At 38.5% G+C, this 25,147-nt stretch overlaps 2 protein-coding genes and 1 long non-coding RNA gene across 35 annotated transcripts in view; 2 read left to right on the top strand and 1 right to left on the bottom strand.

The window, feature by feature from the left end:
- LOC117208339 (twitchin) overlaps positions 1–25,147 on the top strand; it is a 77,346-nt gene that overhangs the window by 15,838 nt on the left and 36,361 nt on the right. Inside the window, exons 1-41 of one of the 33 annotated variants that reach the window (XM_033449442.1) lie at positions 2,602–2,686; positions 2,776–2,823; positions 2,984–3,040; positions 3,171–3,218; positions 3,368–3,436; positions 4,064–4,120; positions 4,214–4,270; positions 4,349–4,405; positions 4,485–4,550; positions 4,626–4,682; positions 4,742–4,798; positions 4,884–4,952; positions 5,060–5,116; positions 5,190–5,246; positions 5,447–5,503; positions 5,594–5,650; positions 5,791–5,844; positions 5,927–5,980; positions 6,096–6,194; positions 6,281–6,334; positions 6,694–6,747; positions 6,839–6,895; positions 7,019–7,075; positions 7,213–7,263; positions 7,387–7,425; positions 7,509–7,562; positions 7,653–7,718; positions 7,819–7,875; positions 8,074–8,130; positions 8,261–8,317; positions 8,850–8,894; positions 9,076–9,117; positions 9,276–9,434; positions 10,336–10,521; positions 10,663–10,677; positions 12,081–12,260; positions 14,374–14,418; positions 16,865–16,903; positions 20,270–20,417; positions 21,011–21,247; positions 21,461–21,597. In XM_033449442.1, the coding sequence (XP_033305333.1) occupies positions 2,794–2,823; positions 2,984–3,040; positions 3,171–3,218; positions 3,368–3,436; positions 4,064–4,120; positions 4,214–4,270; positions 4,349–4,405; positions 4,485–4,550; positions 4,626–4,682; positions 4,742–4,798; positions 4,884–4,952; positions 5,060–5,116; positions 5,190–5,246; positions 5,447–5,503; positions 5,594–5,650; positions 5,791–5,844; positions 5,927–5,980; positions 6,096–6,194; positions 6,281–6,334; positions 6,694–6,747; positions 6,839–6,895; positions 7,019–7,075; positions 7,213–7,263; positions 7,387–7,425; positions 7,509–7,562; positions 7,653–7,718; positions 7,819–7,875; positions 8,074–8,130; positions 8,261–8,317; positions 8,850–8,894; positions 9,076–9,117; positions 9,276–9,434; positions 10,336–10,521; positions 10,663–10,677; positions 12,081–12,260; positions 14,374–14,418; positions 16,865–16,903; positions 20,270–20,417; positions 21,011–21,247; positions 21,461–21,597 (2,895 nt within the window). In that variant the 5' untranslated portion in view covers positions 2,602–2,686; positions 2,776–2,793. Of the gene's footprint in view, positions 1–133; positions 278–1,744; positions 1,763–2,521; positions 2,567–2,601; positions 2,687–2,775; positions 2,824–2,983; positions 3,041–3,170; positions 3,219–3,367; positions 3,437–4,063; positions 4,121–4,213; positions 4,271–4,348; positions 4,406–4,484; positions 4,551–4,625; positions 4,683–4,741; positions 4,799–4,883; positions 4,953–5,059; positions 5,117–5,189; positions 5,247–5,446; positions 5,504–5,593; positions 5,651–5,790; positions 5,845–5,926; positions 5,981–6,095; positions 6,195–6,280; positions 6,335–6,693; positions 6,748–6,838; positions 6,896–7,018; positions 7,076–7,212; positions 7,264–7,386; positions 7,426–7,508; positions 7,563–7,652; positions 7,719–7,818; positions 7,876–8,073; positions 8,131–8,260; positions 8,318–8,849; positions 8,895–9,075; positions 9,118–9,275; positions 9,435–10,335; positions 10,522–10,662; positions 10,678–12,080; positions 12,261–14,373; positions 14,419–16,207; positions 16,247–16,864; positions 16,904–20,269; positions 20,418–21,010; positions 21,248–21,460; positions 21,598–25,147 lie in introns of those variants that run through there. The other 32 variants (XM_033449447.1, XM_033449449.1, XM_033449448.1 and 29 more) reach the window with 32 other exon arrangements.
- Positions 21,693–24,878, bottom strand: LOC117208345. The gene is made up of 2 exons (XR_004487674.1): positions 24,767–24,878; positions 21,693–21,839 (listed from the first exon to the last, which is right to left on the bottom strand). It is a non-coding gene; the product is annotated as an uncharacterized LOC117208345 (long non-coding RNA).
- Positions 21,827–24,985, top strand: LOC117208344. The gene is made up of 3 exons (XM_033449482.1): positions 21,827–22,294; positions 23,373–23,456; positions 24,857–24,985. The coding sequence occupies exons 1-3, from the start codon at positions 22,178–22,180 to the stop codon at positions 24,959–24,961; spliced, it is 306 nt and encodes a 101-aa protein (XP_033305373.1). The 5' UTR covers positions 21,827–22,177; the 3' UTR covers positions 24,962–24,985.

Genomic DNA, 25,147 nt, shown 5'->3' with positions numbered 1-25,147 from the left:
GATCTTCGTTCGAACTTTCTCTCCCCATCCATGAGTAAATTGCGTTCGTTTGCATATTCAATTCACGGTGGTTGAAAACATATGTACATATATGTCCTTGAATGTTGCATGCAATTCCTTGTACGTATTATAGAAAAAAGAAGAGAAGAAAGAGGAAGAAGAGGAAGAGAAGAAGGAGAAGAAGGTTGAAAAGAAAGAAGAGAAGAAGGAAGAAAAGAAAGAGGAAAAGAAGGTAGAAAAGAAGGAAGAGAAAAAGGAAGAAAAGAAAGAAGAGAAGGTAGCGAATGTTCTTACGATTACACTATTTTTTCATTTAACCTGTCTTTTCCTTTTGTTACGTGTTCGTTCCTCCATTTGCCCGTAATTAGCAGTTATCCCTTGCTACACACTAAGAACACAGACCCACGTAAACACGAAGTAACAGTTGCTTTTGATAAAGTTGAAAGAAACGATGATCGATAACAAAATTATCTTTTCCATTTAATCTATACGATAATTCGGCTCTTTTGAACTGCATCTCGATATTACGGTACAAAAGGTAAAAAGCTCGATCTGGTACGATGACAAAAAAACCGTTCCCGACGAAGAAGAGGAAGAAGAGTACGAGGAGGAGGAGGAGGAGGAGGAGGAGGAGGAGGAAGAAGTGGTGAGTGTAATCGAGTCCAGCACCGCGGAGCCGATTATCGAGGAACCAGACTCGGAAACAATTTCACAAGTAGAGGTACACACATACACGCTACACATATTTACACAGATATACATACAGTTCAGATTATTTTTTTAATCATTGGATATTTTTTCGTATCAACTTTTTTCTAACGTGTCTGATATACAAGGTGTTCCATGGTTTTTCCACTCGAACTTTGTGGATGTATTCTACGAATATAGATAGGAAAGTAACGTTATTCAAACATAGATTATCAAAATCGAAGGGTAATCGAAACAAATTTTGTGAAATAGTAAAATTCATTTTCTACCATCTTAAATAAAACTTCGAAGGATCTACGTTTATGTAACGTCGGTTTTTCGTTTATGCTCATAGAATATAAAGCGGACGGGTGAAAACCTTAGACCACCCGGTATAATTATATTCTTCTATACTCTTTAAGGACGATTTTTGTTAAAACTTTAAAAGATTGATCAAGATGTTTCTTTTTTAATTATTTTCAAGGATATACCCGACAACAGACAGAACGGTATCGACAAACCCAAGAAGGTATGAATAATTTTTTTTTTTTCATTTTTCACACAAAAGTGGATATCATATTTTTCGTAAAGTGACTTTTTTTTGAAGCAAAACCTTTTTACTTTACACGGTACACATCTAGAAATACAAACTGCAGCGTCATTTTACCTTTTGCGCCCACCCTTTATGGTTCCTTGTAGTGGTTATATTTGTATGAATGCTTTGTGTTCCCCTGTTTTAACTACATACATATGTTTATGTTATGAGAAACTTGTTTATGTAAAAACCATTGCAAAAGTTATACAGTCCAGGTTCCTAATCCGTGGGTCGCCCCACCTTTGGGGATTAGAATTATGTTGTAGAAGTTAGAATTATTCTGAAATATATTTATTATTATTATTTACTTTATTAAAAATGTTTCTCTAAAAAATAGCATATTATTCAGAAAGTTATTTGGCTATAATAAAAAGGGATTGCGACTCAAAAATGCCTGGGAAATATCTGTATACAATTTCGTTGACAAGATATTAAACACGATCGTTTATTTGTCTGTTTCAGAAACTGGAAGTTCTACAGGTGAGGAATGAGTGTCAAATATTTCATTTGGACAAAGTATGCGCTCGAATTATCGAATCGGCTTTCCAATTGCATTGCAAGAACAGTATTGCGAACAATTATTACACGCGGCTTTTATGCGTACGCTTATAGATTCGATCCAATCGATCCAAAGGGACGAAAGGCATGCTTCTAACGATAAAAATTATTTTCAGCTTTTTGCGAATTAAATGCATTCCTTTTCAGCTTTTACGATATTAACTGCTTCTTTCAGCTTCACATACTTTTTCAGCTTTTACTGATAAACCTTGATATGTTTCAGCTTTTATTATTTCTGATCCTATTTGCATCAAGTTATTTCTATTGTTACTTTAAGATCGTTTCTATTCCAGCAAAATTATCTGAAATCATTTAATCATTATGCAACACATATCTCATCTTTCTTCGCATATAATCTAATGCTTAAGCTTTCAGCAAACTTTCCTTACCCTTATCCTAGAAGCTGGGCTTTGAAATTTTCCTAAAAAAAAGCTATAACTTGTAATTTGTCCTACTTTCCTGTTTCTCTCTTTCGCTCTATTTCTATTCTTCCGCATGCATGTCTGTGTTTTGTGTAATTTGATTTTCATGTGTACATTTTAGTGACATACGAGTAAACTTATTCGCGAGAGTGTATGATATACGTTAAACGTGTGTATAATTATCGTAAAGGTAGGAATGTTACATTATTCAATTCATAAGGATCGATAAACGAGTTGATAACAATTTACTTTTGTATAGAAGAAACCAGAAGAGAAAGTCGAAGAAAAGAAGGAAGTTGAAAAGGTAATATTTTCGACATGAATTTTAAGATATTTACTCGTTAGATCAAAACGTAGAGAAATAAATTAAACGAATTTGTGTTTACAGAAAAAGATTGTGAAGAAAGCAGAAGAAAAGAAGGAGGTAAGGATGGTTCTGTCTTTTCAATTTACTATGCTTATTCAAATCTTTACGTACTTATTCCTATTATTATTTGGTTTTTCTTATTCCAGGAACTTAAAGCAGAAAAAATGGTATCCCGTAAGCAGTCTATTAGTAGAGTGAGTAGCAATTGTTTATCAATTAAATTTATATAATTTTTTCATACAGAATTTTTACATATGTATAACTTTTTGCGTAGAATTTTTCATATATAAAATATTATTATATAGACATAAAGAAGCTAACACTGATTTATCCTTTTTCCTAATTTTTTAACAGGTAGAAGAAATACGAACAGAAAGTCGAAGAAGTTCTTTGGTAGCAACAGAAGAAAAGGTTAAACATTATTTTGTATTTACCCTTTAATGAGTGTACAGAACAGTATGAGCAGATGCTAAATCGCTTAACTGTAGAAACCCAATAGCTTTCTTACGTTTTTATTTATTTTGTTACTTTTAATACGCAGATGTTCGAAGACGGCCGCATAATACCGCGTCGCTTATCTATGCAAAAGGTACAAGAGTACAGAATAATTAAACCCAAACTACGTAATGCTAATTCGCAAATGCCACTTATCACGGCTAAACTAATGTTCTATTACAAACTAAAATTCTTTTGTTCTTACATTAATTTAGCTTTTCCTTTTTTTTCATGCGCAAACAGATGGAAGCAGAGGTCATGTCAGAAAGCAGGCGATCTTCCATCGTTGAAAAGAAGGTGACGACAGAAAAGGTAAAAGATCAGTTTTCGTTTTTTCCTTTTTGTTCCCTTCTTTCCGTTTCTTTTTGTTTAGAATTAAAATTTTAATCACTCCCTTGTCAGTTCTTATTAACGTCGTAATTAATGTTCGTAAAGAGTTACTTTGTGTAAACTTAAAAGAATTTCGTCTCACGAATAGAAACAGTAAGTATCGTGTGTGAGTCCGACCTTCTTGCAAATGACTCAAGAAGGCTAATAATACCTAATATCAAATAGTAATCGTTGCATTCGATAAAAAAATATAACACGTTACGATACGTTATGTATCATATTTGATTACAATTTTTAAGTAATTAGTAGCATGAACTTTTAGAAAAAACGTAAGATGAGGCGCGTTCACTTAACGTAGTACGTAAACCGAGTAGTCGTTGTCAACGACAGCTCCGACTCACAGCGTGTTACTTATGGCATAGATCTATTTCACTGACACGCTATCCAGCAAGGGTAACTTCTATTTCAATGTTGAGCTTTTGATAGGATTTCTGTCCTTGAACTACATCCTCGATACGATCTGCCAAACAAACGAAACGATTCTTTTCCAGCAAAAAAATATAATTTACCAATTTTTAATTTTTTTTTTTTATTATTTTGGACTTTTAGGCAGATAGAGAGACCCCGAAGTTTAGACCTACGCTAACACCAACACAACACGTAAAGGTACACAAAACACTAAATATACACACTACAGATTCGCGAGAATGTAAAACATAGAATTTGTTGGAAATTAAAATATACATACTGACATTATAGATCGCACCGAGAGATAGTATTAGATATTACGAGCCCGAGCCTGACGATGATATCGAGGTAAACGATTCTTTAAAAAAAAAATGATTTGATATTACAATGAAAGACGCACATGCTCATGACAAATCGTGTTTATAGGATATTTGGGCTTCAGTGCCAAGAGAGCCGGAAATAAGATCCATTAGAAAAAGTGAGGTACGCGAATACATAAAAATTTGCAATTTTCGTGTTACAGAACGACTGATTAATATACCAATATTAAATCCAATTATAGGACACGCTAAATGTAAAATATTCGTCACTCGTCACACGCGAATTCCCTGAAAAACCAAGCATCGAGGTAGATATCTTTGTTTATCGGCATTAAGCGTGACAGAATTTTTTTATATTTTTTATCGTGCAAAATTGTTTGTAGGAACGATCACAGCCAGATTATATTAAATATAAAATTCCTGAGGAATCTAACGTCAAGGTAGATACCTTTTTATCAGAATTTTTTTATATTCTTTTATCGTGCAAAATTGTTTGTAGGAAAAATCACGACCGGAGCATACCGAACGCGACGAATTACCAGTTCGTAAATACGAGGTACAGAATGGATGAATTCGATTTTTTTTTTTTTTAATCAGTACCTTCAGTCAATTGGTGATTACTTATAAAAATACAATTTTAGGATGTTCCAAAGTCATTACACGAGTCTGCACCACGAACCCATAGTACTAGTAAAGATACAATACACGAGGTATAACACTATACTTTATACGACTAAACTTTTTACATTTTACGTTTTCATTCGCATCGACAGAAAAAACGAGAAAGATCGTGAACATTAAACGAAAACAATTTTAGGTTTCCACCGATCCACGACCAAGCATACCTGAAAGGAAATTAATTAGAAACACCGAGGTAGAACTTTGCTATTAATTCTTTCCTTGCGTACGATTACTGTTCTTTTGATACAACTTTTGTTTCGTTATAGGATGAGTCACAGCCTAAAATTAATGTGCCATTCAAAGAATCGAATGACGAAGCAGAGGTAGTTACTTTTTTTTACAATACAGTAGAGCCTCGAAGACAAAAATTTCACAGTATCCATTCTTCATAGTATAACAATGGTATTTGTAACAGAATTAATCAAAGAAATTTGGTGCTAAATTCTGTTGGAATACGAGAGGCTTTACTGTACATCGCATTGCATAGAGAAAGTATAGATATTAATAGATAAGCAAATTTCAGGATGCTTGGCCAGATAGACCAGGTGATTTTGAAATTGAACCCATTAAGAAAGTTAAGGTACACGAGCGCATATAGATTGTAATATTCAGTACTACATTTTTAATTCACTACTTTTTATTTTATTTTGTTTCGTATACGCATTTACAGGATATGCCAAAGATTACATCTAAACCGACTATACAAGAGCCAAATAATGAAATAGAGGTAGTTTTCTTTTTTCTTTTTCTTTTTCCTTCTCTTTCATCTCCTCTTCGTTTTCTCTTTTTTCTTTCTCTCTCATTTTTGACGTACACTATTCAAAATTTACCCGAATATATACGCATGATCGAATACACGATTTGTAGGACATCTGGGCAGACAGGCCACAAGAACCAGAAATTAAATCAATTTGGAGAAAGGTACATGATTCGTTTGATTAAAATTTCGATGATGAAAAATTGTTGTTCGGTATGAACGAATTATAAACGAATAATATTTTAGGTGCCAGAAAAGACTAGCATAGATTTATCACGGACACAGCACACAGTACCCGAGGTACATACGCACTACACAAATAATCAGAACGAAATTGTAACATACAAAAATTGTTTTTTAATATATTTTTTATTTTATTGTTCTTTTTAATATGTATTAACCGACCATGTTTTAGGACACTTGGAAAACAAATTTAAATGAAACAAATGACAAACCCGATACACTGAAAGATAAATCGGAAACGCCTTCGATCGAATCGATTGACGATATAGAGGTAGAATAGCATCGATACTCTTCTGTCTCTCAACACTTGAAAACTAAAGTGAAACATACATTTTTTTTCTTTTTTTTTTCTTTTAGGAGAAAGTTAAACCGAAATTAAAAACAACTCGTAAAAAAGTCACGACGGACAAGGTACATAATACGATATACGACATATATATATATATATATATATATATATGTAAATTCTATAGAATTTAGATTTCTAAAAATATTACAACATTACATATATATTATACATGCACGCACGCTATCGTTCAATAAATATACGCTATGATGATTCAAAAGAATAAAATTATTGTACTCTGATTCATTCGTAATTTTGTAACCGAAATACATCTCGTTGAAAATCAGCAAAGGTCTGGATATTTTTGAACGCTAGCGCATACACATACACATACACACGCACACCTACATGCATATCACGTATCATTGCCACAACGACGAATAATTTAATAGGAAGAAACTGCAATTAATTTTGATCATTTTAGAAAGAGGAAGCGAAACCAAAATCTACCTCTCGCAAACTTGACGAAGCGAGCAAGGTACCAGCATTTTTTTATTATTATTTTTCAACAATTTGATTAATCGCGACTCGTATATTTATAATTTTTGTTTCTTCGTTTGCAATTTTAGAAAAAAGTACCGCTCACACGACGTAGGTCATCGACAAAGTCAACAGAGGGGTCTAAGGTACAGGGAATAAAGAACTCAATAGTTTACAATATCTCACGAGTTTGTTACGGTTCTTCTATTTGTTTATTTTTTATTCTTTATCTGTTGTATATTTCATTCATTCGTACGAATGTTATTCAGGACGAAGAACCTACGTTAGATTCTATACAAAAGGACAGTATTTCCAACGGGACGAAGGTATATAAATGTATTTCCTAATTAGAAAGCGTTACTCTTGAAAAATATCAAAAATATCGAGTATTAGCCGTTGCTTGTATTAACGCGAGTGTACTAACGAACAGCGAATAAATCTGATCGTTTCTATACTTTTTTAGAAGCAGGAAGCCGTCACAAAAGCTAAAATCGTTGGAAAGGAAGAAAAGAAGGTACAAAATGAACACGCAATTTTATCGTACACACAGTTTACATATCGTATATACGTCATCATACACGATACGTATCGATTGAATCATATTCAAATACTTTAAGTTCACGTCCATTAATTTTAGGAGGAACTCAAACCCACACCCAAAGTAGAAGAACCCAAGGTACATAAAACCTATACGACATACATACACTATTTATCGATGTTCGCCTCACAAATACCTCACACGATACGATTGATTTTTAGAAAACAGAGCCACCCAAAGCAAAGGTCACTCTCGGTAAACCCGAGGAGACTAAGGTACACAAATCGCATACTTTTTGCCTAGACGTAGACGCGATATCTTTTTTTTTTTTGAACGATTCCATTATCGAGATTATTAACTTTTAGAAAGAGGAACCCGTCGAAACGCAAACGAAACCCAAAACACCCGCTGGTAAACCCGAAGAGGCGAAGGTACACAACACCACGTTAAAAGTCATTCCTTTCGCGTAGACAGATTTTTTTTTCTTTTAAGTATTCCTGGCACTATCCTTGACATACTTACTCTTTTTAGAAGGAGGAACCTGCTGTGAAACCTAAGGCCACACTTGGTAAACCCGAGGAGGCTAAGGTACACGAGATCGTTTTTTACTTGAATATAGAAATTTTTTTTTTTTGCTTAGATGCACAATTTTTTCACGCGTTACACTCTCTTTATATAAACACGGATAGTCACGCAACTGCGTTTTCTATATAGAAGAAATTTGTTTGTATACACAATTTTTCTTAGTTTTCCCAACACTATCCTTGACATATTTACTCTTTTTAGAAGGAGGAACCTGCTGCGAAACCTAAGGCCACACTTGGTAAACCCGAGGAGGCTAAGGTACATGAGATCGTTTTTTGCTTGAATACGAGACTTTCTTTTTTTCTTCTTTTGCTTAGATACCAAATCTTGTTACGCGTTATCTTTTTTTATACGAACACGAATAGTCACGTGATTGCATTTTTTTTAGAAGGAAGAACCTGCCCTGAAACCTAAAACCACGCTTGGTAAACCCGAAATACCAAAGGTACACAAAGTTAATCTATCGCGTTTTTATAGTAATACTGTTCGCGAACATGTTCACACGAACACGAGCTGAGAGAACGCACCACAATACAATTCACATTTGCCCGTAAACTGACACGACACTCTTAATTACTGCACGGCACAAATTGCATTTTTTCGCACAAGTGTGTATCATCACATAACTTTCTTCGCATCAACTTTTCATCTTACGGACACGTGTATCTACAGCACATACAGGGTTTATTCGCACAGGCGTGTGTATCGCGTAACTTCTTTACATTCAATTTTTCATCTCACGAACTAAATTTATTTAATTTAATTTAATTAATTTATTTTTAATCTTTTCAGCAACGATTAAATCGAATCATTATACTAAGTAACATATTCATACTCTTTTCAGCAATCTGTGAGAACGAATATCATCGTAACAAGAAATATAACAATTCATCGAATCATGATTTTTTACAAATTATCGCTGGCAAAATCTCTTGAAGTTATCCCCTGGAATGACTTTTCGTTTTGTATTTTCACAGGTAGAGGAACCGCTCAGAAAAGTCAGCTTGAAACCTACGACAAAGGTAGATATATGTATAAGTATACAGATATCTGTGTTATCTTGATACATTCGCTCGTATCGTACCAAAACGATATAAAAATTATTACTTACATCTTACGATAGATATCAATGAATTAAGCAAAAACTCAAAACCTTGATCTTTCTCGTTCGCTAATTTAATTCTTAACTTTCTTAAATTACAGATCGAGGAGGAAGCAAAGACGTTGAACAAAGTAGAACTGAAGGTGTGTATCTTCTTTTTCCCGTGAATTGTTCGTAATTGATAGATGAACTTTTACTGTTTCGCGGTGCTTATTTACGAGGCGAAACTTCGTTATATTCGGATTGGTATTTGTAAATTCTCGTTGGAAATTGTTTGGAATAAACGATACGTTAAATGCAGCCAGTGGAACCCAAGACGAACGTGGAGAAATTCGGACTGCGTAAACCACCGAAATACGAAATTAAAGCCGAGAACTTTCAATCTATTCAACTTAAACCGGTTTCGAGGGAGCCAAAAGTACCTCAAAAACCTGAGAATGGCGTTATCGTTGAGTTGAAGGTATTCCCGTGAATGGGAATCTAAATATACGTACACTATACTCTTTTTTTTCTCTCTCTTTCTCTCTCTCTCTTCTCTATGCATTGACATTTACATAATATTTCAAATTTACATAATATTTCAAATTTACGTAATATGTATATACACTGGCTGTTTACTTATTCTTCGAATCTACGATCGTTCTAAGTACTTTCGCTGTTACTATGAAAAATTCTTTTTCACACTCTGGACGATTCTTTCCACTTATTAATTCCACTCATTAAATTTCACAATCTCGATTATTCGATATGTCCCTTCTCTTACTGCGGTACTGTTTCCTCCAATTTTCGACAACTTTCTACGCTTAGTCTCTTCTTTCGATGTTGATAACAACGACACAAAGTATAAGGTACTGTGCATAATTCGAAGACTCTCTCTTCTCTCTTTTCTCACTTTCTCAATTCTTGAAAGCTCGGTGAATCGTTAACAAACCGATTAATTCAATCTATACGAATATTATTATTAATATAATAACAATCTTCAAGGTATCTCGGCTATTTGGCTGTACAAAACGTTTGCTCCTCGACTCGAATTCTCTATGCTGAAATCGATGTTCTATCTGTCGCTCTTTGTTCTATCGAACGGCTTCAATGTACGAAGATCACGAGGGAAGACCACGATAACTTACGTTTTCTCGCTTTGCACGAGTAATTTTAAAATTCAATATGCTCCATCGTTAACGTGCCCTTCGTTTCTAAATGTTCAGCGGTTTCATAGCCACGAGTTAGTATATTATAACAGCGAGAAAGTAGCGAGAATAGCGATAACAATCAGAAAATCAACAGACTTATCGTGTTTTCCCGAGTGATTTTCATCGACGAAATCGTCCACGCTAGAAATTAATCGGAAACCATTGGTGCAGAAAACTGAGAAGACGGAAAAGGTGGAAGCTAAGAAGACGAAAGTGAGAAAAGCCAGCAAGGACAAGGATTACGAGCTTCCGGAGATTCCAGATTACGAGCGACCGGTTTTGGAGAAGCCGCAAGAATTCGAATTCGGGGAGTACGCGCCTCGAGATAAAACCAAGTTGGACAGACCAGCCACGCAGGTAAGAGAAACGTTGCTCTCATTTTTCATTCTGTTGCGTTAAATCGATCAAGTATGTTTACTTTGTATCGATAATTAATTTAATAAGATCAAACGTCGTTCATTCCACTACTAATGATTTTTCTTTTCACGCGGCGGGCAGAAGTTCGATTCCAAGGTGAGTAATGGCTCGTTATTAATGCAAGAATAAGAAAACGATTTTGCCAAGCTGCTTCGCTTTACTTCAGGAATGACAAGAGTTTTGCAACGTCGCGCCTAAGTACGATCGATCGAGATTCCTGGAATTACGTAAGCTCGATTACAAATTGCAGAGTTAAAGTTGGAAATCAGGGAGCGATTAACTCAGAGAAACGGTCGAGCACTTTTTTCTCGCGAGTTCGTCTATTCGTCTAATATTAATCGGCGTTTAGCAGAGGCTACGCTCAGGGTCGTAGACGATACGGTGACACGAAATCCTTGCTGGCGGATTAGCAAGTGGTCTCGGTCGTGGTTTGCCGCGGATAAAAGATCGCCGACGCAAATAGCCCGGTAATCCTGGTTCGATCTTCTTTCAAACGTAATTAACGCAACGCGCCTCTATGCTAGCGCTAATAATCGAACGAATAAAATGATCGTTTGGCAACCGATGGGTCCCGTGTCCACCACCACCCTGCATCCGGATACCCGCGAAAGAGGGGGAACTATTTTGGCAAATAACCGCTCGTATATCACCCCCCTCGGATCTCTAATTTTTCGACTTGAAAATTAGGATGGAGAAAATGTCGATCGCTATTTTCGGTGTTATTGCGACCCGTTTGTGCCCGACCGTATCTCTTCGCTTTGATTTCTCGCGGCAGGCCGGTCAGTCTCGATTCAGTCTTGATCTCAGCACGATCGTGATCGCGATCGCGTTCTAGGAGCCGTCGACGATCAAGTTTCATCGGTTCTCGATCCTTCGGTAAATCCGACAGACGTGCTTTCATGCATTGTTTCAGTTTCTCCGGATCTTTAGGAGAGACGTTAACTGAAGAAAGTTCTGGTGTTTTTTCTCTCGTTCATTGCGAATCGCTACGTTCTCCGCATACTGTTACTGCAAATATTGTACCTACTTTGCTCGTAGACAGCTGAAGAAGCTGTTGTAAAATAACGTTGCAGACGATATTAGCGAAGCACAAAGCAAGACGATGCGAGATTGTCGTGTCCGCGCGTGTGATCTCTGAGAAAATACAAACGCTAGGACGGAAATGTCGGGCGATCGCTTATCTTTTAAATTTGCGCTCAGCAAACACACCGACTGTGAAAACGGCGTTGCAAAAGTTCTTCAATTCCGTAGACTATAATTTTGATAAACGTGGCATTTATAAAGCTTGCTTCATCAATAAATTACCTTCTTTCTACGTTGCTTACGCGTTTCTCTTTCAACGTTTAATAACGCCAAAACTTTCTTGGTTACCCGATATATGCGGATTCTTCTACGAACGAGTATCGTTAGGCCGCGAATTCGCTTCAGCTATCGCTTACTTTCTCAAATTCGAAATACGACGCAGTCGGAATTGATAATTGGTTTTCTCGCGTACTTAGCCAAAGGTGCCAGAGATCAAAGCACCCGAAGCACCGAAGATCGAAGTTATCAAAGACGTAACGCCGGTTGGAAGCAGAAGGAGTTCCCTGATACCCGGCAGCGGCACAACCAGTCGACGGGGATCCTTGATACCACCCGAAGAATTGGGTCGCAGACCCAGTTTGATTATCAGTGACGAGGTATGTTACGGATTGTGTTTATCCGCGAGGTATATCGATTACGCTTTTGGACTATCGAGTGAACAGCTGCGATGGTATCGTTTACGATGATCCGCGTATCATCCAACCAGTTTGCTAACTTTCGCGATTACGTGAAATTTCATTCTGCATCGGACTAGTCGACTGTTTTACTATTCGCCTATCTCTCCGTCTCTTTCACAACCCTCAAGACGCAGCTATACGAAATTCTTGACTGTCTCGTTCGATCATTCGATCATTCGCGCAACTTTGGATTTTTTCCATAGCCTTCGAGACTACCATAATTTCTATTGTTCCATTTGACCATTCGTCTATTTGTCATTATCGTTGTCATTTGTTTCATACTCCTCTTGCTTCGCGACTAAAGGGCGACTTCCAGTTGTCTCCTGCACCTTAAGCTAATTTTATATCTAAACGCGATTGCTACAAGACGATGGTACAATTTTCTTAACGAAAACCGAAAGGGTAAAAGACTATTCGACTATTCGGCTATTCGGCCATCCAACCGTTCGATTGTTCGCTTATTCGATCGTTTTGATCGCCGTTAAAATCGGTACCATCGCAGCCAGTCCGCCTCGAAAAGCGATTTGCTCCGGAACGTGTTCGTCTGGACGACGAAAGATCGAAGCTTTTAGATCGGTAACGAATTTGATCGTAAAACTCGTTAATCAACGTCTTTTTGTCAGATTGCCAAGCAATGTTCTTAATAGCCCGTGATATTTAATACCTTTCCAGAAATAGACGCGTTCGAGCCTATTTTTGTTCAATTACTCATTACTAATTTTTGATTCGCGACTGACTGGGCGTGTCCAACGTCTAAAATCGGTGATACGTACATCATAAACGACGACAGATTAACGTATCAAAGGATTCGAATAATGCGCGCAATGCGATCACTCGATTTCGTTGCTGCTGGTGACGAAAAGTAACGTTTTAACGGAGCAAATCGACGGATCGTTCGAGGGGAACGCTCGTAGGTTACTCGTACTCTCAATTTTTCTTTCGATTCGTACGAACGATCGATTGAACAAACGAAATTTCTACTGTTGACCGAACAAAGTCGCTTATCCTTAGACTGTTGGCTAAACGTAGTATCTTTTTTTTTTGTAAAATTGAGAGTTTGAGTAACCAGAAAAAGACGAAACATGAAGATTCTAAACTATAGAAAACGTTAGCTCGTGTACAGAACTAGATAAAAGCGTAGGTAGATCAGTGGCTACTGCTGGTTAGCCCTAGAATTGTTGGAGTTTTTTTGCAGTTTCGTAGCAACGTCAGTGATTTAGTGATCCCAATCGTGATAGTCTTAGAGCTAGATGTCCAATCACGTGAACCCCCGACGTGTTTGTCTGACGATACGAAATTACGTGTCGGGTGTGTACGTTGATATTAGTGTCAGCAAAGCTAGTAAAGCAATCCTACTCGTGAATCGTCCAAACAGCCCAGCTTCTGAAAAACCACTTTCCCCTTACCATAATACCCTTCTCGTCTTTCGCGAGATATCTTAGCTACGAGTCTTCGATGCAGCGTGGAAAGTAAGCGGATCAAGGAACCACATGCAAGCAAAATGAATCTTCGAAGGATAAAATGAAAGTCGTCCTCGTCGCACCACACGTTTATCTCTAACTATCGTCCATAAGTATTTGGACACCCGATATAATTTGATCGGATGTTTCATATCTTTATCATATCTTCGATATCGTCGCGATGGAAGAACCGAGCCGCTGATTCTTTGCCTCTTCGCGTAACTAGCTTCGTCTCTGCACGTTAATTAAATGTTTAAAGCGAAGCGATACAGTTGGCAAGCTTCGTAATATTCGTACAAAGTTTTCGAATCTTTATTCGAATTAATATAAACTATCGTTTTCATCGATGTTTGTTAACCGTGCGAGTATACGGTTGCACGAGACAAGAGGAAAAATCGGGATTAAATCGAGGCTCGTTTCAAGCGTATTTGATGTATTTGCGATAGTTGGGAAGTGACCAGATAGTTATGGATGGTAATGCACACGTGCATGGATGTGCGTGCGTATAAGTGCGTACACGTACAGCGACTTTCGAAACGATACAGATTAGTAAAGAAGAGTTTGATTCATAGGAGAATAGAAAGCTGCGACCAGGCGAGGTGGTGGACGAGCGCAAGGTGAGGAAAATCACTGGAAATGGGAAAGCGAATGCCTCGTCTGCAACCTTACTCGACTACCAATGCACTTATTTCACTTTCACTTGTTCTTTTACTCGCACGTTACTTCTTTTACAAACACACACCTATTGGAACGTTGAACGAAGAGCGCGTCTGCCGAAAGCACAGTTCCTCTACTCGTTCGTCTCTTCGTTCGACTTTGCCTGCTCATTTCTCATCTTCTATCGCCAATTTATTTTACTTACTTGATATGTCATTTTCAATGATCTCGCGCCCGAAAAATCTTCCTTCTTTCTCTTGCGTCTTCTCCTCTCGAGATCTCGAGTGTTAACGTTCGAACAATTCGACACGAGAAGATTTGGAAATTTGGCGCGGGATCGTTCGTACGAGCACAGGTTCCATCGAGACGCATCGATTCGAGAAAACCTCGGCTCCATTCTCTTCTATAAATTAATAATTATTGACGTGGAAGTATGCACCAATTGCACTATTGCACCAACGCACCACTGCACCTGGCACGGATATGTTGCAACCGAATCTCTCAGCACTCTACACTCCACGATTATTTATTACTTTAATATTAATATCGTTAATCGTAAGGATGTTAATAATTATAATAATAATAATAGCAATGATAATAATCATAACAGCAACAACAACAACAACAACAGTCGCAAGGATAACAACGAAAGAATCATCCGAGGCGTGTCTGGCGCGAAACGGACGTTTCAACCATCTTAAATCATTGGTGTATAAACTTTCGTATTCCCGTTCGCGTATATTACAAATCGTAGATTACATTTTGGCAAACATCGTTCGGAAAGGACAGGCGTCGGCGTTAACAAATGCCCAGGCTAGCGACAAACATCCACGACGCATGAAACCTGGTTACTTTCGAACGTATACCACTTCACCCTTACCTACGTACGTGTATATATCATTTACTCGCAGTAGGAATGCGTTCTAAGCAGTCGCAACACTTGTTACCTTGCTGCCAACGGTCGGGTAAAACTATCAATTTGCCGGACACGAAGGACGACCGTGATTTATGTCTCTGTACATTTAATACTTGCCATCGATTAATCAAACGCGTCCGCGATCCAACCAGTGCTTTATCGTTATTTCTAGCCGAGTCTCGCGGACACGCCACGGATTCTCAGACCGATTTTCTCGGATCGTGGCCGTTCGAATCATCGACGATGATAACGGTCAACGAGGCTGCGAACAAGCGAGAAACTCGATCGCCGCACACTCCCCAATGTCTCTTTCTAGAGCGTGATAAATCACTGTCGTGGCAAATAGACGTTGAACTTTACTTAATGCGAAACTGCGTAAGTCCGTCTTTGATTTAACGGCACTTGCGTTGGCTGACGTACACCGCTCACTTCTACCAAAACGGAATTTAGCACCGCCGATGTGTTGTGAATTAATTGGCCAGGCGTCGTTAAGAAGAATATCCGTCGAATAACTTCGGCAACCTTGTATTCGTCTGTCGCTAGTTTACCTTTACCTCTTTGTATCATCCTCTATTTAAATTCTCTTTTCCCTTCGACATTTTCCCCAAGTTTTTGGACGTCGTGTATTTTTCTCTTTGTTTTTGTATTTTGTTACCTCGAACTTGCGATTCGAAGGACATCTCGCTGCCAAAGGTTTGCCCACGTTCCCCGTCTCCGTTTTGTCTACGACGTATTTGGATACAGTATGCGATAACAAAGGATATCGGAAGACATCGCGCGACTAACCGATGTACACGCACAATGCTCACGATGGTCTCTATAATTTTTTGCAGTTGGGAAAGTTACGTCCCGGCGAGGTGCTTGAAGCTAAGGTGAGATTTGTGTTCGCTATAACACAAAGCTTACCTGCCCGAATAGCATTACCTGCCAGATCTTTCTCTATATGTTTCTCACTTCTACGACTTCGATTTTTTTTTTTTGCTCTCACTACTTTCATACATCTCTTTTTTTTTTTTTTGTAAATCTATTTTTGTCAACCGCTCACACCTGACCCAGCCACGATGGATTTGAATTGGATTCCCTCGAGTACAGCTATACTATTTATCAAAGAGCAGTTTAACAACGACAAGCTATAAAACCACAAGCCGAATGTTGAATTGCCAGGCGCAGGACACGCAGAAAATGCCGCATACCACCATGGAACGCCGATAATATTAATTTTCCGACTATACCACCCTTTTTTTAGTTAAATTTTTTGAAGCTGTCGCCGCTGCTGTCCACTCCCCGCTATCTCTACCATCGAGGCCCGTTTCTACGTGTTCGAGAGAGTACACTGGCAATCAGACGTAAATCCGTCTTATTTTCTCCGATAAGAATCTCCCTGTCAGACGTCTCGAATCCCCGCCCCCCTTCTGACTTTGTCACCAAAATGATTTTTCTCTGTTTTTTACTTTCTACTTTTTTTTCCATTTTTCACGCACCACGTACAGAATAAATCCGGCCGTCCTGGTGAACTGCAGGGGAAAGAGGTTAGCTCATATTACTGTCTTTCAAATTACAGAACGCGTTGTATCCAACATATGTCTGTTTCTTTTTCTTCTTTTTTTTTTCATCTCTCTTTTTTTTCATTTTTGATGCGTGCCGCAAAGCTCCGAATTGTTCGCAATGCGCGTCTGTACATAGTTTTTGCAAAAACCGCTCAACGGACGTTTCCCAGCGAGTAAACGCGCCTCTCGTGCCTAGTCGACGATAAATTTCGCGCGTCTATCTTTGTTTATTTATTTTACGGATAATTTCGTCTTGCTCGTCTAGTACTTGCTCGTCGACTAAACACGGTATATTTGCAGTCGAAACGTCCCGCAGCTATGTAGTATAAACGTTTGCTTAATTCGAGCGAATACTATGTATATTGAGAACGTAGAAATTAGATAGTGGTAAGAAATATTTATTTCACTCGATGTTTCCATCCATAGCAATATATATTTGTTTCTTTTTTTATGTACAAATTTACGCATCTATTTTTCGTGTTTAAAGTAGTATCGGTCGTTCGGTGTCAAACAAGCCGCAGTAGCGTAAGTACGGTTTAGTCGGACAACGTTGCTCAACTTTCACGTTGAAGACTTCGATTTATCCGTGATTTTTATGCTGCTACGACCTGTTTGAGACGCAACCCTGCTGCGTTCTTTCGGTGTTTTTCGATTGAAGCGTACAAACCTCTTTCTTTAACAGAATACGAGAAAATTCCTCTTCTTGTCCGTCGTTTCTTCTTGTATTAGATCATCCGAAAAGTTTCTTTCGTTTTATAAGGAAATAATGGATGCACAACATTTTTCGTTTTATATTATTTTACCAAATTACGTACGATCCATTTTATTTTATCAATTATTTATCAAGATAAGGATTACAACGTTCGACAGATTGGGTTTCACGTTTGTACGAGAATGCGTCTGTAAAAGAAAGACACTTTTCGGACAACTTAATGATTTCACGTCGAACGTTTTCCTAGTACTCGTTGAACTGACAGCAACATCGAGATACAGTTGATAGTCGAAGATCGCAGCACGGTTGATATACATATGTATAAGTTAAAACCGAGCATTGCTTGTTATGAAAATGTGATACGAATGCTAATCTCTCGCGAACAAGAGTAGTATACATGTAATTATTCACCGTGCTCTCACCATGCTATGTGTTAGCGATCGATTCTGTTATAACCATAGGTACGACGTTCATTTGTTTATTAATTTGTTTATTCACCAATCGCGAATATTATGTGTTTTATTTTTTATGTGTATCGTCGTACCCGTGCATATTGTACTATTCGATGTGCCTTTTCGTAAATAATCCACATAGAGGAATGCGGTAATGGAATCGCGATAGTGTAACTAAACAACGAAAAAGGTGGTAAAACTGTGTCGATAGTGATTCCTCCTTCTTTTCCTTTCCCCTTCCTCTTCGTCTTCTCAGTTCGTTTTAGAAATTGTCAACTGTGTGTGTCTCTCTCTCTCTGTCTCTCTCTCGCTCACGCTCTCTCTGTTTTTCGTCACAATCCATTGTATTTCTCCATCTCATCGATTGTGTTCCTATATATGTCTTATTAACCATGCCTTCGTGTATAGCAATTGTATCTAACAGCGATGGCGTGACGACGACCGAGAAATTTCGTAAGCGTCACGAAAGTTCCACTTGCGCATCGAGTACCCTCCGAATGAAACAGCGATGCAAATAAAAGATTCGCGGTTGAAGCTTGAACGCTCTGTGATTTAACGAACACTTATAATCCCAGTGAAAGAGCACATTTTTTATTTGCACGCATCATTGTTACATGGTTCTAGTTGTGCAGAACGCATCGATCGATAGTTCAGCTTATACCATATCGATGGTATAATTTATAAAAGATTCGAAAGCCATCGTGTAGAAAAACGTACACGTTAAAAAACGTGGAGAATTTTTACGATTAGCGTATGAGAAGAATGTATTGTCGATCGACGCAACGAACAATAGCTACCGAGTTTTTATGCGTACTTACTTATTGTTTCGCAGCGAAGCTCTTCTCACGTATTAAGACACGAGATTCTTCGTACTGAGTCTTAATCTCGTAGCGCTAGGTTTAACCTTGTGACTGATCAACTGGTGAAAATTGCGCGCCGAATTCTCATCGATTCGGCATCGACGAAGCAAAACATCCTCTCCACGTAACTCGGAAACCTTTCATTTATATGTATCCTATGTGTACCCTGTACATTCTGATCACAAATCATTCTGGTTCTCTTCGCCATTCATTGTATCGTATTGTAACAACGAGCTGTGGAGCCAGAATGGAAAAGCATACAAACGTACATATGTAAAATCTTTCCTTCTCCTGCGTATACTCGAGGATTCTGCTCGAGGTATTCGAGTAAAGAAATTCTTTTGCATCGATCGAGCCGAAAAATAGATCAGTTCGAATGATCGGTAAACGCCTCTTGGAGGACCCTCGAATTTACTTTAGCTAACGAGTACGTTAAACCCTCAGGAGTACCCGAACGTGGTCAGACACATTCTTTGTACACGGCAGACCGATTAACGGAGATTTTTCATCATAAGAGACTGTGAAAGTATGGAAACGCGAACGATGCATACATTATGATATTTCGCCGATGAAACAAATTTCCGTTCCACCGTTTAATCGCATTTCCAAAGAATATGAACCTGTACAAAACTGACCTCGTTTTACGGCTCCGATTTACTTGCACTAATATTGTGAATAACAGTTAACGATAACGCTTTGTACTAATTACGTAGGTTAACGGTGTGACTAAAATGCATGATTAATAATTAGCACCACGCACACAGCATGAGAGCACCGAGCTTCGAACGAGTCGTGACTTTCGTCCGAGTCACGGTATTACCTGTTGCGAATATTTACAGCGACTCACGGAAATCTTTCGATATTTGCACAAATACGAACGCGAAATATTTTGAAATTTCGATGCAATCGTCCTCGACATTTACTTTGCGTTTAAGACGGCGATTCGTGCTTCGTAGTAATTTTATATACCAAATATATATACACGTATCTGCGGTAAACGTTCACGTATATACTTTCAGATATGTTTCGAACTTTATCAATACGATAGCTCGACCTCGTTACAACATTATTTTGAAAATGTTTCGTGTAACAGACAGATAATATAGTTACGAGCGTGTTAATAATTTCGTGAGTTGCCGTATGCAGTTATCGCGACCAGGTAAATCAAGGAAGCGCAGGTAAGGCGACGAAAGTCACGTACTTGATCACTTCAGCTTGCTTGCTTTTTCCGAAAGCTTGCAACGCTTTTTCAAGCGAAAAAATAAAAATAAACAAAGGGAACGATGTAAATGGTTTATGATTCATCGATGATCGATTGATACAGCGTCGTCGTCCGAGTGCGGACGTCAGAAGACCCAGCGTGGCGGACCTCGAGAATAAGATCAATCAGCCGAGCACACCTCTTCGAGATGTCGGACCACCGGGACCACCTCAAATCGTCGATGTTCAGGAATCATATTCCGCCGTCGAAGGTACGTTACCTACGTTCCACCTTCTCTCCTTTGAAACTTCAAGGCTTCCGTGGCCCGAGTTTCTGCGATTACTATTGGCTTGGCAACTAAGTGATTGCGGATTTTGTCATTACGTGGTAATGATAAAATTAAAAAAAAATTAAAATAAAAAACCCAATATTACTTGAGCCTTCTGGTTGTATACCGTGTTCGATAGCAACATTATCTCTATATTTCTACATTCCTATATTAACGTATCTGTATTCCTATACAAACAATTTTTATTCTCTGTTAATGTTCATTTGTCTCGCTGCATTTCTATTGGCTTGGCAACTAAGTGATTGCGGATTTTGTCATTAGGTAGTATTGACAAAATCCGCAATCACTTAGTTGCCAAGCCAATATATTTCTATTTTCGTCGTAAGCAAAAATTTCGGTGCGTCATTCGACCCTCTGAAGAAGCTAGTTGTAATACTTGGAATAATGCAATAGTTGGAATAATATTCCGATCGGACAGAGCAGCCAAAACAGAGAGCAAGTAGCGATAAGTCGTCTCCGTTGATTTCCTTGTCGAATCGACTCGATCGATCGAATACGATGAACGTTTTTCTCAGATTCGACGGCGTATCTCACTGTTGGGGTGGAAGGTACGCCTGCGCCGACCTTCAAATTCTACAAGGGTATCACCGAGATCATCGAAGGTGGCCGATTCAAGTTCCTTACGGACACAGAGACCAATACGATCACCCTCTGCATGAGGAAGACGAAGCCCAACGACGAGGGCACATACAAGATCGTCGTGAGCAACATCCATGGCGAGGACACTGCCGAGATGCAGCTCTACGTTTCCGGTAAACTCTCTTTTCATTTTTTTTCTACGTATCAAACCTTCTATTTCCAATTTTTACTCCGACTCTTCTCGATCTTAATTTCCAATTTTCTTCTTAATTTTTCTAATCTTGATCTTTAATTTTCGATTCTTCGATCCTTACCCTTAATCGTTTTCAATCGTAATCTTTACTGTCTTCGTTGTCAATCTTTCGATCCTCGATGTTTCATTGCAGACGCCAGTGGTATGGATTTCCGTGCTATGCTGAAAAAGAGAAAGTACCAGAAATGGGCGAGAGAAGAGCAAGAACAGGAAAAGGTAGACTTAAAGGAAGTCGAGAAACCTTTGCCGGCTTTGAAAAAGTTGGAGAAGGTGCGTAGCCAATTACTTTCGTCTACGATCGAAGATCGTTCTTATCACGTGATTCAATACCTCGAATCAGAAACTTTGAATCTTCTTCTTTTTTCTTTTTTTTTTTTTTTCTTGTATGTCTTGAGGTAGCTTGTCCTTATTGGTATGCATGTCCATTCGTTGTAAGTCTGTTGCATTTCTCGATTACTTGCGATCATTGAATAACAGCTCGGTATGCTACTACGTCTATACTGTTGTTCTATCTGGAAAGAAAAAATTGCTTATCGTTTAATTATAAATGAATTTCAAGCGCTAGGTGAGATACGAAACCAACGACACAACTTCGGTCGAGAATTTAATAGAATTAACGTACATGTACTAGAGAATAACGTCGTAATAGCTTAAGTCGACGACAAGCTCGATTTATTTGGTAAGTAGGTGAAAAGACAAAGACCGACAACTTAACATTTCCGTAAATCAGATATACATCGATAGTACGTTCGAAAGCTATCGATGATATAGCATCGGTGGTAGCAAGTTCTTTGTTTGTCTCTTTCTTCTTTGTACAAGTTTGTCTTCGTAGTCGCTGGGCGACTTCGTGATGCACGGAAGAAGCTGGTATCAAGACGGGGAGGATATAGTGATCTTGGCGGAGGGTGAGGAGGTCCTTCGAATTTCTCTAGACAAGAAGGGTGAAACTAACTGGAGCTGGCTCAAGGTTTTCAGGCATCATTCCCCTCGTAGATAGCTTCCCGACTTTGACGAGACGCAATTTGGACGCATTAATATACCATTCTGTTTTCTACAATTTTAGGAACCCTTGGAAGAAATATGTTTCGCGTTAAGTAAGTCGACGATATTTTGAAAGAAAGGTAGGCTTAATCCTTTGAGCATTTAGTTCGTACGTTACACGTACGTATATACGCGAATAGAAATTAAAAAAGATTATAAACAACTGAGATGGGTAGACAAATAGATATAATCTTGCTTTTGTACAGGGAGATCCGTTTGGTCAGGTTTGATCGTTTTAACGAGGACTCAAGGGATTAAGAAAAGAAAGGAAAGAAATTGTGGAAACAGAAACCCCGTACTAATCCACATTACACGTTATCACTGCGTCGAAAGTCTCACACTGAAGAACAAACGATACACTCAACTGTATTTACGAAACTTTGACGACAGAACCGTTGCGTTCTAAATTACAAGAGCACACGCACCGTGTAATATTCACGCGTACACACGCTAGTTTAGAGCTAATGCTGCGCTTGAATCTCGTATTTCGATATACACGTATTTGATTCGTATCGTACACATTCACGTAGTAATTGATTTTTATTAACCAACAATCGATTAACCAAAAATCAGTCTTGTTCGTTATCGATCAAATAAAAAATCATCGTTCACAATGCATGAGTAGAAACTATGCACTTTGTCGAGTAAAATTGCACTCGTAGGTATGATTAACGCGGTATGCATCTCGAAGCTCGATTATTAATAACGGTGTGTAACCTAGCAGCAAGCATTATCTCTAAATGTTAAATGTCTTTTAAGTGTTTTAACGCGGAAAACCCTGATGCGAATTAAGAAGCGTTTATCGAAATTTGGTGAATTCGTTTTGGCGAATTCACGTAGATCGGTTAGGAAATTTATGTGAAATTTACAACGCGTCGTTGTTTAAACGATTCGACTGGAAGGGTAGCTTGATGAAAGTAACCGTCAGGGTGGTCCGCTACTTGATATCCGGGATCGTACAAGAGTGGGATTAACGTGAACGTGTGTGTGTGCCGGGCATGCAGGACGTCTTCGACATTCAGCGCAGGCCAAGTTTGCAGGAGCTAATCGCCGACTGGCCGATACTAGCGACAGTGATCAAAGAGAAGGTTCGCGAAAACGATTTTAGCAACGTTTTCTTCATTCCTGGCGCTCGATTCTACTTTAATCCCTTGGGCTCGCGATGCCTTTTCCAACGATCTCTTCCGTCCATGTTTCTTCCATTGCTCGACCGTTATAACTGGACTGCGTCCGTTATAATTAGACCGCGGATGTTTATATACCTATAGGAAGTTTAAAGACGCAAAATTAAACACGGAACGTAAATAAGAAACAAGAATTTCTAAAACATGAACGCACCGTTTCTATGACAAGTTACTTCTGTACAAGTAATCGTCGTAGCTCTGTGTGATATTCGGTGGGTGAAACGAATGTCTGTAGGATCCATTTCTACGGTCGCGTTTGTACAAATATAAATTCGCGCAAACATCCGTAGTTTAGTTATAATCGTGGTACCTTTTGTACACGCGTTGATAAAATTTGGCATTGCGTATACCACGTTCCCAAAGGGTTAAAAGCTTCGAAGGACAGACTAAACGCCTACACTTCCACCCTGCAAAGCTTCAACAAATACAAGCAGTTTTATGTGACACCTGTAAAAGGATACTTTTACAAGAACTACGAAGGAAGCTAGGAACATGTAAATTGTCCCGTTTCACGACCGAGACGATCGCGAGATTTTCCGTCGCGTTTTTCAGTTTCTTTGCTTCAGGGTTGCTGTGTCAACGATGAAATTCTCGCGATCCATTGAGTTCACCTGCTTTGGCCTGCGCTTCTTTTTTCTAGAGGAGCTCGGCTTCAACGGTTTTCCGTTAGGGAACCAGTTAAGGACCACGTATTGATATCGAGTAACGCGTCAAATTTGCTTTTTTCGTCATCGTCGCTTCAGCCACCAAGATCTTCCAATTTTACCAAGTTCTGAAGAAATCCAGATAAATTTACCGAGATAAATTCATCGAGGAACGTAAAACAATTTACGTATTACGTAATTTCATGATATAAAGAAAGTTTATCTTCCATAGTTCTCTAAATAGCTCGATTTCTTTGGAACTTGGTAAAATCGTAATGAGGGCTGGGTGAAAGAAGCAGCAACGAGGAAACAAGTATTAATACTAGGAAATATGTTTCACAACCTCGGTGTTGAAAGACATAATTCGATAAAAGGTAGATTAAATTAATGGAGAAAAGTTTTCGAATGAAAGGTTGCGTTAACGTTGGTCCTTGCTAGGTCCTAAACTAGTGAAATTAATACGACTAATATTTTCATTGGTTATTTTTCTGAAATTATTTGGAAATAGAAGACTACCCACACAAGCAAACCACTAAGCTCGATTTCTATTAAAAACACGATTTTTTTTACGCTTTACTTTGCCTGCCATCAGCCTCAACGAAGAAGATACCCGTGTAGTAAATCAGACTGTGATCGTAGACGATTTTTGTTGTTTTATAGAGTAGTGGATCTCGTAGACCCTCTCTCGCCGAATTAATTCCCGACTGGCCGACCCTGCACCATTTCACCAAGACGGAGGTTGGATCGTATTCCTCGACAACTTGAAACTTGAAACACAGTTTCACGATCTACCAGCGTGATATCGATGTCTTTCACTTTTATTCCTCCCTATCTCTATATTTTTCGCTCTTTCTCGCTCTTTCTTATGAGAATGCGATTCACTATTTTCCTCTTTATTTATCGTTTCTTCAACGACTAGACCACTCGTCTTTCTCTCTTTGTCTTTTACGA

The sequence above is a fragment of the Bombus bifarius genome, unplaced genomic scaffold (genome assembly GCF_011952205.1).
Source record: "Bombus bifarius isolate JDL3187 unplaced genomic scaffold, Bbif_JDL3187 scf7180000008062, whole genome shotgun sequence".
NCBI lineage: Eukaryota > Metazoa > Arthropoda > Insecta > Hymenoptera > Apidae > Bombus > Bombus bifarius.
Note: the sequence above shows the minus strand (reverse complement) of the source record. Positions and strands in the feature narration are given on the sequence as shown.

Bases quoted from the DNA above. Each gene is read 5' to 3' on its own strand.
- LOC117208344 (XM_033449482.1), top strand. From the start codon at position 22,178: ATGCACGGAAGAAGCTGGTATCAAGACGGGGAGGATATAGTGATCTTG. The intron at 22,295-23,372 runs GTTTTCAGGCAT...CCGGGCATGCAG, and splicing joins CTAACTGGAGCTGGCTCAAG to GACGTCTTCGACATTCAGCG. The intron at 23,457-24,856 runs GTTCGCGAAAAC...GTTGTTTTATAG, and splicing joins CGACAGTGATCAAAGAGAAG to AGTAGTGGATCTCGTAGACC.